At 37.7% G+C, this 13981-nt stretch overlaps 1 protein-coding gene across 4 annotated transcripts in view; it reads right to left on the bottom strand.

The window, feature by feature from the left end:
- Positions 1–6935: 6935 nt before the first annotated feature.
- LOC122751859 (zinc finger protein 2 homolog) overlaps positions 6936–13981 on the bottom strand; it is a 29050-nt gene continuing 22004 nt past the window's right edge. For all 4 annotated transcript variants that reach the window (XM_043999080.1, XM_043999081.1, XM_043999082.1 and 1 more), the window contains one exon: positions 6936–9435. In XM_043999080.1, coding sequence (XP_043855015.1) covers positions 7781–9435 — 1655 coding nt within the window. In that variant the 3' untranslated portion in view covers positions 6936–7780. The remainder of the gene's footprint in view (positions 9436–13981) is intronic.

Raw genomic sequence — 13981 nt, 5'->3', positions numbered from 1 at the left:
CTGAGGAAAAATAGGATTGCGAGGTTGTAAGAATTCTGTTCTCCATCTTTCTCTTTCTATATTTCAATAAACCCTTAAAAATCTAAACTCATTTTATCAGTGATTTTAGTCAGTTTCCCTTATTTATAAGCTAAGTCTACATAATCATCAACATGTTCTGTATCAGCAGCATAAACTGGCAAAAGTTTTCCCCTTTTTGAAAAATCAGAACATATTTTAATACAACACTTAAAACACAACCTCAAAAGAATATTAATCCCCATAATAATAAAAACACATTTAATTAAAACTACTAACAAAATGGACCTTTGTAGCCAGGCAAACCATGAAAAAGGGTCCCACCATGAGCCCTTATCAGGTGTTTCATGGGTTTCTCCTGCAATTTGCTGAGCATCATTAATAATTCTTTGAAGCTGATGAACACTTGTTCCCCTGATCTATTAATATAGGAACAGCAGGATTGATTAATGAGAGCACAAACTTCTGAGGTTACAGTGAGAAGGCCCAAAGCCAATCTATTCTGTAGGACTGTTTTTGCTAATGAGTCATTCTCTTCCTGAAGGACAAAAATAGCTTTAGTTGAGCAATAGTTTGACTTGGATCCTGAGCCAAGCTTTCTACCTCAGCAGAAATATTTCTGATGGAGTCAGTCACTTCCATCATACCAAATGTGAGTGCTATGGCCCAAAAGAACCGTTGTGCTGCAGTTGTGGTGGCCACTGACTTAGGTCCACATCTCTTTTGTCATTTATGCCACCAGACACCCAAATTTCTACCTGTTGCCCCTTTATTTAACGGTATCGAATGGTCAAATACTGAAAGTGGTGGGATCAGGTGGGCAATCCCACACGTACCATACCAATGTGGGGGAAGGGAGGAATAAGGTAATGCATTACAGATGTAAAATTGTCCTGGGGTTATCTATCCCCATGGATATTCTGGGCTTAATGTTGAATTAATAGTCACAGTTAGGAAAGTTATGTTTCCAGAGTCTCCCTTGTCAGATGTAGAGAGGTGGCTTTTAGCACATGCAAATGTTGTCATAGAAAATGGATAGGAGGGGTGGCTAGATAGCACAGTGGATAAAGCACCGGCCCTGGATTCAGGAGTACCTGAGTTCAAATCCGACCTCAGACACTTGACACTTGCTAGCTGTGTGACCCTTGGCAAGTCACTTAATCCCCATTGCCCCGCAAAAAAAAAAAAAAAAAAAAAAGAAAAAGAAAATGGATAGGTAAAATTACATTTTACTTGGTCACCCGTGTATAAAATAGCACCTGCTCTTTATCTTTCTTTTGTGTGTGTGTGTGTGTGTGTGTGTGTGTGTGTGTGTGTTTTGGTGAGGCAATTGGGGTTAAGTGACTTGCCCAGGGTCACACAGCTAATAAGTGTCAAGTGTATGAGGCTGGATTTGAATTCAGGTCCTCCTGACTCCAGGGCCCGTGCTTTATCCACTGCTACACCTAGCTGCCCCTGGTCTTTATCTTTCTTAATATGAAAACAGAATCAAGGAATAAAAATGTCCACAGTGTCCATTCCTCAAAAAGTACTTTTAATTCTGTAACTTGTGCACATCACCTCTTGGTAGGTAGGCAGGTTGAACCGATCTTGGTAAGTCCCTGGTTATATCATTATACAGATTTATCCTTAGAATAAGGAGGGGAATATCTTGACAAGTTGTTGACCTTCACAATGTTGTTACAGTTAACAATGTTCCTCTCTAATCTAAATAAGTCCATAAGACCATTCCAGGTTTCCCTGAAATTGCCCGTGCTTTGTTGCAGATTATCGTTCCATAGTGTTCACATTGCAAAATGTATTCAGTTGTTGCCCTTAAGTTCTGGTTCTTTGACAAAACAAAGGGATCTCCTTTTTTGGGTACACTTGGGCTCATCTCATTTCTTGAAAGGCATATGCCCCCTAGTGGTATCACTGTGTCAAAGATTTTGTAATTTGGAGGGAAGTCCCCATCTACAGCAACAGTAAATTGATGTGTCTGCTTTCCCAGAACTCTTTGAACAGTTCTATTTTCTTTGCTTTTCATCTTTGTCACTTGCATGGAGGGGAGATGCAGCCTGAGAGGTCATTTAATTGGCATTTAACTAATTATTGATTTGGACCATTTTTGCTTTAGCTTCTTTTTTAGAAAAAAAAATGTCTATATTCTCATTTTGATCTCCCCTCTGTGACATGAAAAAGAAAAAAAAATACATACCTCTTATAAAAAGTCCACAATTGGGGCAGCTAGGTGGCTCAGTTGATAAAGCACTGGTCCTGGATTCAGGAGGACCTGAGTTCAAATCCGGCCTCAGACACTTGAAACTTACTAGCTGTGTGACCCTGGGCAAGTCACTTAACCCCAATTGCCTCACCAAAACACACACACAAAAGAAAGATAAAGAGCAGGTGCTATTATATACACGGGTGACCAAGTAAAATGTAATTTTACCTATCCATTTTCTATGACAACATTTGCATGTGCTAAAAGCCACCTCTCTACATCTGACAAGGGAGACTCACTTAACCTCAATTGCCCCGCAAAAAAAAGTCCACAATTAAGGAAATGATTCCCCACAATATGGGTGATGCTGATTTTCTTACCACCTTTAACAAGCTGAAAATCTTTCTAATTATTGATTCATATTACTAATTGTAGATGTAAGACTATTTCTCTTATAATCATTGATAAGTGGCATTTTCTTCCTTTCAGAAAAAGACTCTTCATAGCTTTAGACCATGTGGATTGTAGCCATTCTTAATACACTTATACAGGACCTTTATCTGTTCTTTATAGCCCTTGGAGGTGAGACCTATATGAGAGAAATTTGCTGCAAATGGGTTCCCCACTTAATTGCTTCCCTTTAATTATAAGATCCATTCTGGGATTTTTACATGTTGAAAATCACCCATTTAACTGTTTGTGATCCTTTCTGTCTCTTATCTGGAGATGAGTACTTCCACTATCCATAAATGTGATTTCCCCATGTTTCCTCTAATATCTTTGAGGTGGCCATTTCTAAATCATGCATCCATCAGGAGCTCATCTTGGGCTACAGTGTGATCCACATCTACAGTGGCCCACATCTGTTTTCTGCCAGACTCCTCTTCAGTGTTTTCAACATTTTGCAATGCTTAGTAAGGACTTGCATTGGATGAATCGGACAGATTACTTTAGTCACCTTCTTTTGTATATTTGTATCTTTATTTCTAAGGAGTCTGGGACAAGTGCAGATGGAGTCCTTCTATGACTCCTTCCTGGAATATAGAAGAGGCTGTGGGAAAGGACACATGAATGTACCTTTGACAAGCACACACATTTGGAGTGGGAAGGGACCATTGAAACCACTGAGTCCAACCTCCTCATTTCAGAGAGGAGTAAAGTGAGGCCTGGAGAGGTTGTTTCTGGCCTAGACTTAGAGAGCCAGGAAGCATCTGAGTCAGTATCTGAACTCAAGTCTTCTCTGATTCTAAAGTAATGTCTTCTACTGTATTCTGAATATCAATGTGAATGAAAAGAAATGTGGCCAAACTGTCTGTTAGCCAACTGACTTTACTGTGAGAGTAATGATGCAAGGAATGATAATCATAAAAATGGTATTTTAATAATGATTTCAATAACAGAGAAGGGAATCAATGCATTATAATATCAGGGTAGCCAGGTGCCACAGTGTTTAGCATGCCAGGCCTGAAATCAAGAGGACTCATTTTTATGAGTTCAAATCCAGCCTCAGACCCATACTAGCTGTGTGACCCTCAGCAAGTCATTTGACAGTGTTTTTCTCAGTTCCTCATCTATAAAGTAAGTTGTAGAAGGAAGTGGAAAAATACTCCACAAAATCCCAATGAGTTCACAAAGAGTCATACACAAGTGAATAACAACCACAATACACCCAAGACAACCAAAAGGAATGAGAACAGCTTTGAAAGTGCCATGTTGAATGGTTTTGTTTGTTTGTTTGTTTGTTTGCAGGGCAATGGGGGTTAAGTGACTTGCCCAGGGTCACACAGCTAGTAAGTGTCAAGTGTCTGAGCCTAGATTTGAACTCAGGAACTTCTGAATCCAGGGCCGGTGCTTTATCCACTGTGCCACCTAGCCACCCCCGAATGTTTTAGCACTTAAAAAAATTCAAGCTATGCATATTAGAACTCATTTCATGTACAATTCTCTTTTTTTCTATTTAATGGTGTATATAAATAGTATACTTTAGCTCACATTTATGAATTTCAATTAAAAAACAGATATTGATGGCTTCTTGTTTGTCATTTTCACCAATTTTGAAGACAAAGTTATTTTCTTTTTCTTTTCTTTTCTTTTTTTATTTTGCAGGGCAATGAGGGTTAAGTGACTTGCCCAGGGTCACAAAGTTAGTAAATGTCAAGTGTCTGAGGCTGGATTTGAACTCAGGTCCTCCTAAATCCAGGGCCAGTGCTTTATACACTGCACCACCTGCCTGCCCTCTGTAAATTTATTTTTGTATGACTTTCTTATTATCAGTGCTTTGGAGCATGTTTTCCATGTGTCATTTGTGGGTATCAGGACATGGGAAAACTTTCCTGTCATTTTACCACTCATATATCGGCAATGTCTCCAGAGATACTTAGGTATCAGTTCTCTCCATACCTTAGATATGTGTTACTTTTTTTGATTAGTTTTCATGTAATATTTGATATTTTCCTGACTCTAATTTCTCTTCTAATTTGATATTCATTTATGCTATTCAAACATTTAAATTTTATGCAGTGAGAATTATCTATTATTAAAAGTTTATATGATGGATCAAGAATTCTCCTAGCCAAAGTTGTGAAAGGTACCTGAGCATTTTTTTCATCTTTTTAAAATGTAAATCAAGAACAGTTCTTTGCAACTCTCCACCTACTTCACATTGAGAAAGGAAAACAAAAACCCCATTGTAAATACATATAATCAAAGACAACATTCTTTTACTGTCTTGTCCCAAAAAAGTATATTTCTAAAAGTTCTTCTTGGTGTTAAGAAATGTGTTTAGTCTTTTAGCTCCACTCTCTCTGGCATAATGTATGATTTCCATGGCTGCAGCAAGTGCCATATTTGGGATAACTTCCGGGGTCAGTGCTCAAGTCAGAGAAAAAAGATGACCCCTTGAACTACTTCTTTAGTGGCTGTGCTCTAGACCTGACCCTTGAATCCCAAATGCACAACTTTACCACTGGGGTAGCAGCATGTGTGAACATGGGCACAACTGCTGCCCTTAGGAACACAGGCAAAATGGAAGGTTGGAAGCTGACCAGCAGGCCCTGAATCTGAGTCAGAAATGCTCTCATCAGGTGTTTTGGGGGGAAAAAAAATTGATATATAGTAACCTACTTCCTTTGTCCCCAGAGAGTTTCTTCATTCTCCCCTCATGTTAAATGAAACTTGAGACAACTTGAAAAAAAATCATAACAAAGACCTATGGTGCATCTCAACTACTCAAGAGTGATGGAGCCACATTGATTACTGAGATGGACATGGTCCTGGAGACATGGGCTGAACACTTTCATAGAGTTCTCAAGAGACTATCATCAATCAGGGCTGAAGCCATGGACCATTTACCTCAGGTTGAAATCCACTCCCCTCTAGACAAAGTAGTAGATGGGAAGGGGGGGGGTGATAGAAGGGACAGCAGCTTGGGGAAGGGGGCAGTCAGAAGCAAAACACCTTTGAGGAGGGAAAGGGTGAAAGGAGATAAGAGAATAGAGTAAATGACATAGGGAGGGATTAGGATGGAGGGGAATTCAGTGAGTAATGGGAACTGAAATGATGAGCAGGATGCTCTCAGAAAAACCTAGAAAGACTTATATGAGCTGATGCAAAGAGAGATGTACTGTATACAAAGTAACAACAATATTGTAAGCTGTGAATGACTTAGCTATTCTCAGCAATTCAGTGATCCAAGTCAACTCTGAAGGTTTTATGAAAAATGAGGTCCATCTCCAGAGAAAGAACTGATATTATCTGAAGCATATTTTTTGTGTCTTTTCCTGAAGTATTTTTTTGTTTGCTTTTTTGACAACCAGACTAATGCTGAAATATTCTGCATAAATACACATGGGTAACTTATTTTGAATTACTTGAGTTCTTAAAGGCAGGTGGGGAGGGAAGGAAGAAGAGAATTTGGAACACTTTTTTTTTTAAATAGTAAAAAGTATTTTATTAAAAATATTCTCATTACATGTAAAAAGTTTTCAACATTTGTTTTCCTAAGATTTTTAGTTCTAAATTTTTCTCCCTCCCTCCCTTCCCTTCCCTTCCCACCTCCCCAAGACAGAGAGCAATCTGATATAGGTTATATATGTACAATCAAATTAAACTTCTGCATTAGTCACATTGTAAAAGAAGAATGGGAACAGAAGGTAAAAAACTCAACCCCCCTCCAAAACAAAAAAACAATAACTAGAAAGAGTATGGTTCAATCTTCATTCAGAATCTACAAGGTTTTTTGTTGTTGTTTTTCTGGATATGGAGAACATTTTCTGTCATGAGTTCTTTAAAATTATTTTGGATCATTGCACTGCTGAGAAGAGCCAAGTCTATCACAGTTGATCATCACACACTGTTGCTATTACTGTGTACAATATTCTCCTGGTTCTGCTCAACTCAGTCTCAGTCCACTTAAATCTTTCCAGGTTTTCCCGAAATCTGCCTGCTCATCATTTCTTTTTTTAATATATATTTAAAATTTTATTTTCCCAAATTACATGTAAAATACATGTTTTGACATCAATTTTCTTTTAGTTTTCAACATTTGTTTATATAAGAGTTCAAATTTCAAATTTTTCTCCCTCCCCCCCGCCCCCACTAGACAGCAGGTAATCTGATATATGACATTAAACATATTTCTGCATTAGTCATGTAATAAGAGAAGAATCAGAGAAAAAAGGAAACACCTCCAAAAAGGAAAACAATAGCACCAAAAATAAAAGAAATAGTATTTCCCTTGATTACCACAGGCCCCCTGCTGAGAGAGCAAAGATTGACCTTTCTAAGGTTCAGTGTCTGGAAGCTACCTCACATCAACATGAGACCACCCTCAAGCAATCAGCTTCAAGCAGTGTGGAAGGTAGTTGGTTTTGTCAGTTGGTGGTTGGAACCTTGTGGGGAGTTGGTAGAAGAACCAGGTAGGGGTGTGAACTCTCATCTCTCCTTTAGGGTAGATAGGTTTTCTTATTTTTTCCTATTTTATCAGTGACATTTGTTCTCTCTTCACTAACCCCTAATACATTTTAATAAATGTTTACCACCTAAACTGTTAAACTGTTGTTCTAGTTAGCTTTCCCCACACAGGGGACAGGTGACCACATGCATTTACTTTTACCCCATACATCCATTTTCTATGATCTCTTTGTGGTACAGACCTAGTAGTGGTATTACTGTCCCACAGCCCTTTGAGTATATGAAACACAAAGTTATTAAATGGACTTTAAAATAGGTTTTACATGCAATTGGGGGAAAATAAAATTTTAAATAAATGACAAAAATCATGAAAATGAATTCCCTAATTTTGAGCAAGTTCTGCATGACAACTGAATGCATTTACTAATTCATAACAGTGATAAGATTTCTATACAATGTGAATATTGTGTGAAGGTTTTACCACATTGATTATATTCCTAAGATTTCTCCAGTATGGATTCCCTGATGTGCAACAAGACTAGAGTTCACTATGAAAGTCTTTCTACACTGATAACATCCATATGGTGTCTCTCTAGTGTGGATTCTCTGATGCTGAGCAAAACTGGATCTCAGTGTGAAAGCCTTTTCTCACAGATAACATTCATAAGGTTTCTCTCCAGTGTGGATTCTCTGATGCTGAGTAAGACTGAACCTCTTTGTGAAAGTCTTTCCACACTGATTACATTCAAAAGGTTTCTCTCCAGTGTGGATTCTCTGATGTGCTGCAAGATGGGAGCTCTGTTTGAAAGCCTTTCCACACTGATTACATTCAAAAGGTTTCTCTCCAGTGTGGATTCTCTGATGGCAAACAAGACTGGAGCTTAATGTGAAAGTTTTTCCACACTGATTACATTCATAAGGTTTCTCTCCAGTGTGGTTTCTCTGATGTGAAGCAAGTTGGGAGCTCTTTATGAAAGCCTTTCCACACTGATTACATTCAAAAGGTTTCTCTCCAGTGTGGATTCTCTGATGCTGAGTAAGAGTGAACCTCTTTGTAAAAGCCTTTCCACACTGATTACATTCAAAAGGTTTCTCTCCAGTGTGGATTCTCTGATGCTGAGTAAGACTGAACCTCTTTGTGAAAGCCTTTCCACACTGATTACATTCAAAAGGTTTCTCTCCGGTGTGAATTCTCTGATGTACAGCAAGACTGAACCTCTCTATGAAAGCTTTTCCACACTGATTACATTCATAAGGTTTCTCTCCAGTGTGGATTCTCTGATGTGCTGCAAGATGGGAGTTCTGTTTGAAAGCCTTTCCACACTGATTACATTCATAGGGTTTCTCTCCAGTGTGGATTCTCTGATGGCAAACAAGACTGGAGCTTATTGTGAAAGATTTTCCACACTGATAACATTCATAAGGTTTCTCTCCAGAGTGGTTTCTCTGATGTGAAGCAAGTTGGGAGCTCTTTGTGAAAGCCTTTCCACACTGATTACATTCAAAAGGTTTCTCTCCAGTGTGGATTCTCTGATGTACAGTAAGACTGAACCTCTCTATGAAAGCCTTTCCACACTGATTACATTCATAAGGTTTCTCTCCAGTGTGGATTCTCTGATGGACAACAAGATGGGATCTCCATCTGAAAGTCTTTCCACACTGATTACATTTATAAAACGTTTTTCCAATGTGAATGTTGTGATGCCTTATAAGATCTGAGTTCAAACCAAAGGCCAATCCACAACAATCAACTGCATGTCTTCTCCTTCCATCATAAAACTTAGCATGCCAAGGAAGATACGATTGATCCGATGAGGTTGCTTTACATTCATTGTATTCAATAGGCTCCCTTCTAATGTGAATTGTCTGTAGAGGAATGAACTTAGAGCTCTGACTGAAGCCCTTCCCACTTCTGTCACTTTTCTGATGTCCAATGAGAGCAGAATTCAAATTCGAAGCCATTTCCCGATGATTACCTTTGTACTTTAGCATTTGATGAGACTTCTCCTGGGCCTTAAAAGGCTCTAGTTGTTGAGGAAACCATTTATTATCTTCACTCTCCTGAAAATATTCATTCCATGAAGTCCTTCTCTTCCTGTTATTTAAGACTGAAGACTGTGTGAGTGGCTTTTCAATTTCACCAAACTTGAAGATACTCTCACCCACCTTGATTTCAGTGTCACAGATTTCTTTCAAATTGAAGTTACAGGCACCATCACTCTCAAATCTATGCTGGCCAAATTCTTCCATAGAAATGTTCACCTTTGTAGCCATCTTCTTCACTTCCAACCTGGTCTCTCCACCTGAAGAAAACAATTATGTATTAACAGAAACATACATTCACCTAAATATATGTTCTTTTCTCATGCGGCATAATGTATACTTATTCATATTCTATTTCCACAGTCAAAATGAAGAATTTTCATCAGACAAAATGAAGAAATTTTAAATAGGCAGAATGAATCTTTGGAAACACCTGCAAAATGGCTTATTTTATTTTGGAAATAGTTTTTTTTTCCCCCTTTACATATAAAGGTAGCTTTCAAAATTTATTTCCCATAGAATTTTGTGTTTCAATTTTTTCCCCTCCATCCTTTTCCTTCCCCCTTCCCAAAATGGCAAGCAATTGTAAAGAATTAATTGTTATTTGAGGTTTTTATGCCTTGGCGCACACTGGCCTGGGGCTCTGCAAACCACAAGGTGCTCCACCCACTGGTTGTAGCCATTGCCATGGCGCTGGCACCTTATGTCATCACCACTTGCTGACACCTACATGGGCCTGGCAAAATTATAATGATTGGAAGCCTAGTGGGGACAGTCATGGGACTGTCAGAGCGGCCATCCCATTGGCTGGGGCTATGTGGGGTTTTTCTGGGATTGGGAGAGTAGAATTGGGCATTCTAGCTGGATGCTGGAAGGCAACAGGAGTTCTGCTGCATATTCTCAGCTGATTCCTGGGCGGTGGTATCTTTTCAGGTTGTATAATTTCCCTTTCCCCATTTTATTTCCTTTCCTTTGATCCTACTGATCCTGTTTGTGTTTTGTTTTTTTTTAAGTTTATTCTTGTTAAAATAAATCCTGTTCTGTTTTGAGGGAGGCTGCCAATCTCCTTCCTTGCCCCGATATTGTGAAAAGCCGCTTAGTTAACACTACCCAGTTAAAAATTGGTCCCCACAATCTAATAGACCGTATACGTGTGGAATGATGTAAATACATTTCCACATAGTTCATGTTGTAAAAGAAAAAGCAGGTTAAAAGGGAAAAACCAACGTACTGAAAATTTCAAAGTTGCAGTGTTAGACAAAAAAAGGGAAAAGAAAATAGGTTTATTGAGAGGGGGATCCTTTCTCACAATAAAACTGGTCTCAGTTCTAGGACCCAAAGACCCCAAGCCTCAGGATGCAGGGATATTTATATACAATGACTCCTCCCACTATTTATCATAACCCAAGAGGTACAAATACAATAAGTATGGAATAGGGAGACATTATCAGATACTAGCATAGTTACTTGCAATTGTATATATTGTTTTAAAATAACAGTTACTAAGTAATGGGCTTATAACATATGAAACCAGAAACTGGATTGTGTCTTTGCCATCTTGGATGTGTCCTCTGGCCTATATTTCTCTGACTTTCTTCTCAGCTATCAAGACTTTCCACCGTATTGGTTAAGCTTGGCTTTACAACTTCTCTCCAGCTCTCATTGGTCCCTTACACCTCAGAAGTTGCTATTTTAGGTATTGGACCTTTAATCTGATTGGTGGCTATACTTAACCACAATTGGAAGTCAGGTAGTTGTACCTGTGGTTAAGTTTCTTTGAGTAGCATTTTCCTTAGCTCCTTTCAGTATCTATCTTAGTTACTTCATTATCATTTTCTTAAGCTACTAAAGAATATCTAAATCGTTTAAATCACAGTTTGTGCTCTATAAACTGATTAGTACTACTGTTAAATCACTTATATTTATGGGGTGGGGAAAATCTGACACACGATGAGAAACAAAAAAAAGAAAAAAAAATGTGAAAATAATATGCCTCTGGGGCAATGAGGTGGCACAGTGAATAAAGCACCGACCCTGGATTCAGGAGGACCAGAGTTCAAATCCAGCCTCAGACACTTGACCCTTACTACCTGTGTGACCCTGGGCAAGTCACTTACCCCTCACTGTCCTGCAAAAAAAAAAAAATAGCATGCCTCAATCTTCTTTCAGATGCCATCATTTTTCCTATGGATGTGGATAGCATTTCCATCATGAATTCTTAGAATTGTCTTGGATCATTGTATTAGTGAGAAGAGCTAAGTCTTTCATAGATGATCATTGCACAATATTGCTGTTATGGTGTACAATGTTCTGGTTTTGCTCATTTCACTCAGTATCAGTTCATCTAAGTCTTTCCAGGTTTTTCTGAAATGTCTGCCTATGATTTCACATAGCTCATTATTATTTCATTACATTCCTATACCACAACTTGTTCAGGCATTTCCCTGTTGATGGGCATTGCCTCAGTTTCCAATTATTTAGAACCTTAAAAAAACATATATATATATAATTTTGGACCAATCTTAATAGTTTATTTTTTCCAGTTACATGTAAAAACTTTTCAAATTTGTTTTTATAAGATTTTGAATTCCAAAGTTTTCTTCATCCCTCTTCCCTCCTTCCTCCCAAATATAAAAAGTAATGTGATATGTTATATATGTACAATCACATTAAACATTACATTAGTCTTGTAAAAAAACCCCACAAAAAACCAATCACAACAAAAGGGAATACCAAAACAGACAAAAAAAGAAAAGTAAAAATAGGATGGTTCAATGTGCATGCAGAGTCCACAGTTCTTTTCCCTTGATGTGGACAGCATTTACCATGATGAGTCCTTTGGAGTTGTCTTGGAACATAGTATTGCTGAGAAGAGCTAAGTTTTTCACAGTTGATCATCCCACAATGGTGCTGTTACTATGGACAACGTTCTCCTGATTCTGCTCCCTTCACTCAGCTTTAGTCCACTTAAGTCTTTCCAGGTTTTTCTGAAATCTGCCTGTTTATCATTTCTTTTAGCACAACAGTATTCCATTACATTCATATACCACAACTGGTTCAGCCATTCCCCAATCCATGGCCATTCCTTCCATTTCCAATTATTTGGAACTGCAAGAAAAGGAGCTACAAATCTTTTGTACATGTAGGTCTCTTTTTCATGATCCCTATGGCATAGGGATTTAGTATGGCTGGGTCAAAGACTAGGCACAGATTTATTGCCCTTTGGGTATAGTTACAAATTGCTCTGGACAGGGTCTGGATCAGTTCACAACTGCAGCAACAATTCATTAGTGTTCCAATTTTCCCACATCTCCAACACTTATCATTTTCCATTTCTGTTATACTAGCCAATCTAAGAGGTGTCAGGTGGTTCTTTTAATTTTCACCTCTCTACTCAAAAGTGAGTTAAAGCACTTCTTCATATGAATACATGTAACTTTGATTCCTGACCTTGAAAACTGCCTGTTCACATTCATTGGCCATTTATCAATAGAGGAATGGCTTGTGTCCTTATAAATTTGGTTAAGTTCTCTTTATATTTGAGACATAAGGCCTTTTTCAGAAACACTTGTTATAAAAAATTGTTTCCCATCTTTCTGCTTTCCTTCTATTCTTGGTTACATTGATTTTGCTTCTGCAAGCATTTTTTCCCTTAATGTAAGCAAAATGATTCACTTTGTATGTCATGATGTTCTCTACTGCTTGTTTGGGCATAAAATCTTCCTGTCCACAAATCTGACAGACTAATCTCTGCTTTCTTAATTTTCTGGTGGTACCACCCTTTATATCTAAATCATGTTCTCTATGACAGGGAGTGAGTTACCTGTGTGACCCTAGGCAAGTCACTTATAAAGAAATAAAAAACAGAAGCAGACAACAGAGTGGGATGATTGGTATTGTGATAAAATAATGGGATTTAGCAGATACTCAAAGACCCACTTGGAGATTAAACTAAACTGATTGTATCAAGTGAGAATGATTGACTGTTGATTAGTCTACTTCAAAGTTAACTAGATTGTAATCACACCTGACTAGCCCTTAAACTCCATGTGAATACCTGTATACTTTAATAAATGTTTAATGCCCAAAGATGGGTGCTAAAGTTTCTAATTTAAGGCGATCACACAATATAGATTTTAAACATCACAGTATGGCACTGAATAGTAAATTAATTTGGGGAGAATTGTCATTTTTATTATATTAGCTCAGCCTACTCATGAGAAATTGTTATAACTGACTTTATTTCTAAACAATTACAAGTGTTTTGTAATTGTGTTCATATAGCCCCTGGGTTTCTCTTATTGGAAAGTAGATATCCAAGTATTTTATATTGTCTTCTTATTTCAAACAGAATCTATCTTTCTCTTACTGTTGACCTCTCTTACTACTATATAGAAATTATTTATTGGGGTTTATTTTATATCCTGTGATTTTGCTAAAGTTTTTTTTTTCAAGTAGCATTTTTAGTTGATTCCCTAAGTATATCATCTGAGAAGAGTGATAGATTTGTTTCTTCATTACCTAATCTAATTCCTTCAATTTTCTTTCTTCTCTTATTGTTAAAGCTAACATGTCTAATGTGATATTGGATAAGAGGGGTGATCATATGCATACTTGTTTCACTCCTGATCTTACTGGCATCATGTCTAGCTGATCCCCTTTGTGGATAATGCTTTTTTAAGGTTTTAGATAAATTGCTTTTTTCTGTACCTATTGATATAATCATATGCTTTTTATTGTTTTTCTTATATATATGATCAACTATGCTGATCATTTTCCTAAAATTGAAACAGCCATGCATTTCTG

Source organism: Dromiciops gliroides, chromosome 3 (genome assembly GCF_019393635.1).
Source record: "Dromiciops gliroides isolate mDroGli1 chromosome 3, mDroGli1.pri, whole genome shotgun sequence".
Lineage (NCBI taxonomy): Eukaryota > Metazoa > Chordata > Mammalia > Microbiotheria > Microbiotheriidae > Dromiciops > Dromiciops gliroides.
This window is presented reverse-complemented; position numbering and strand designations above follow the sequence as displayed.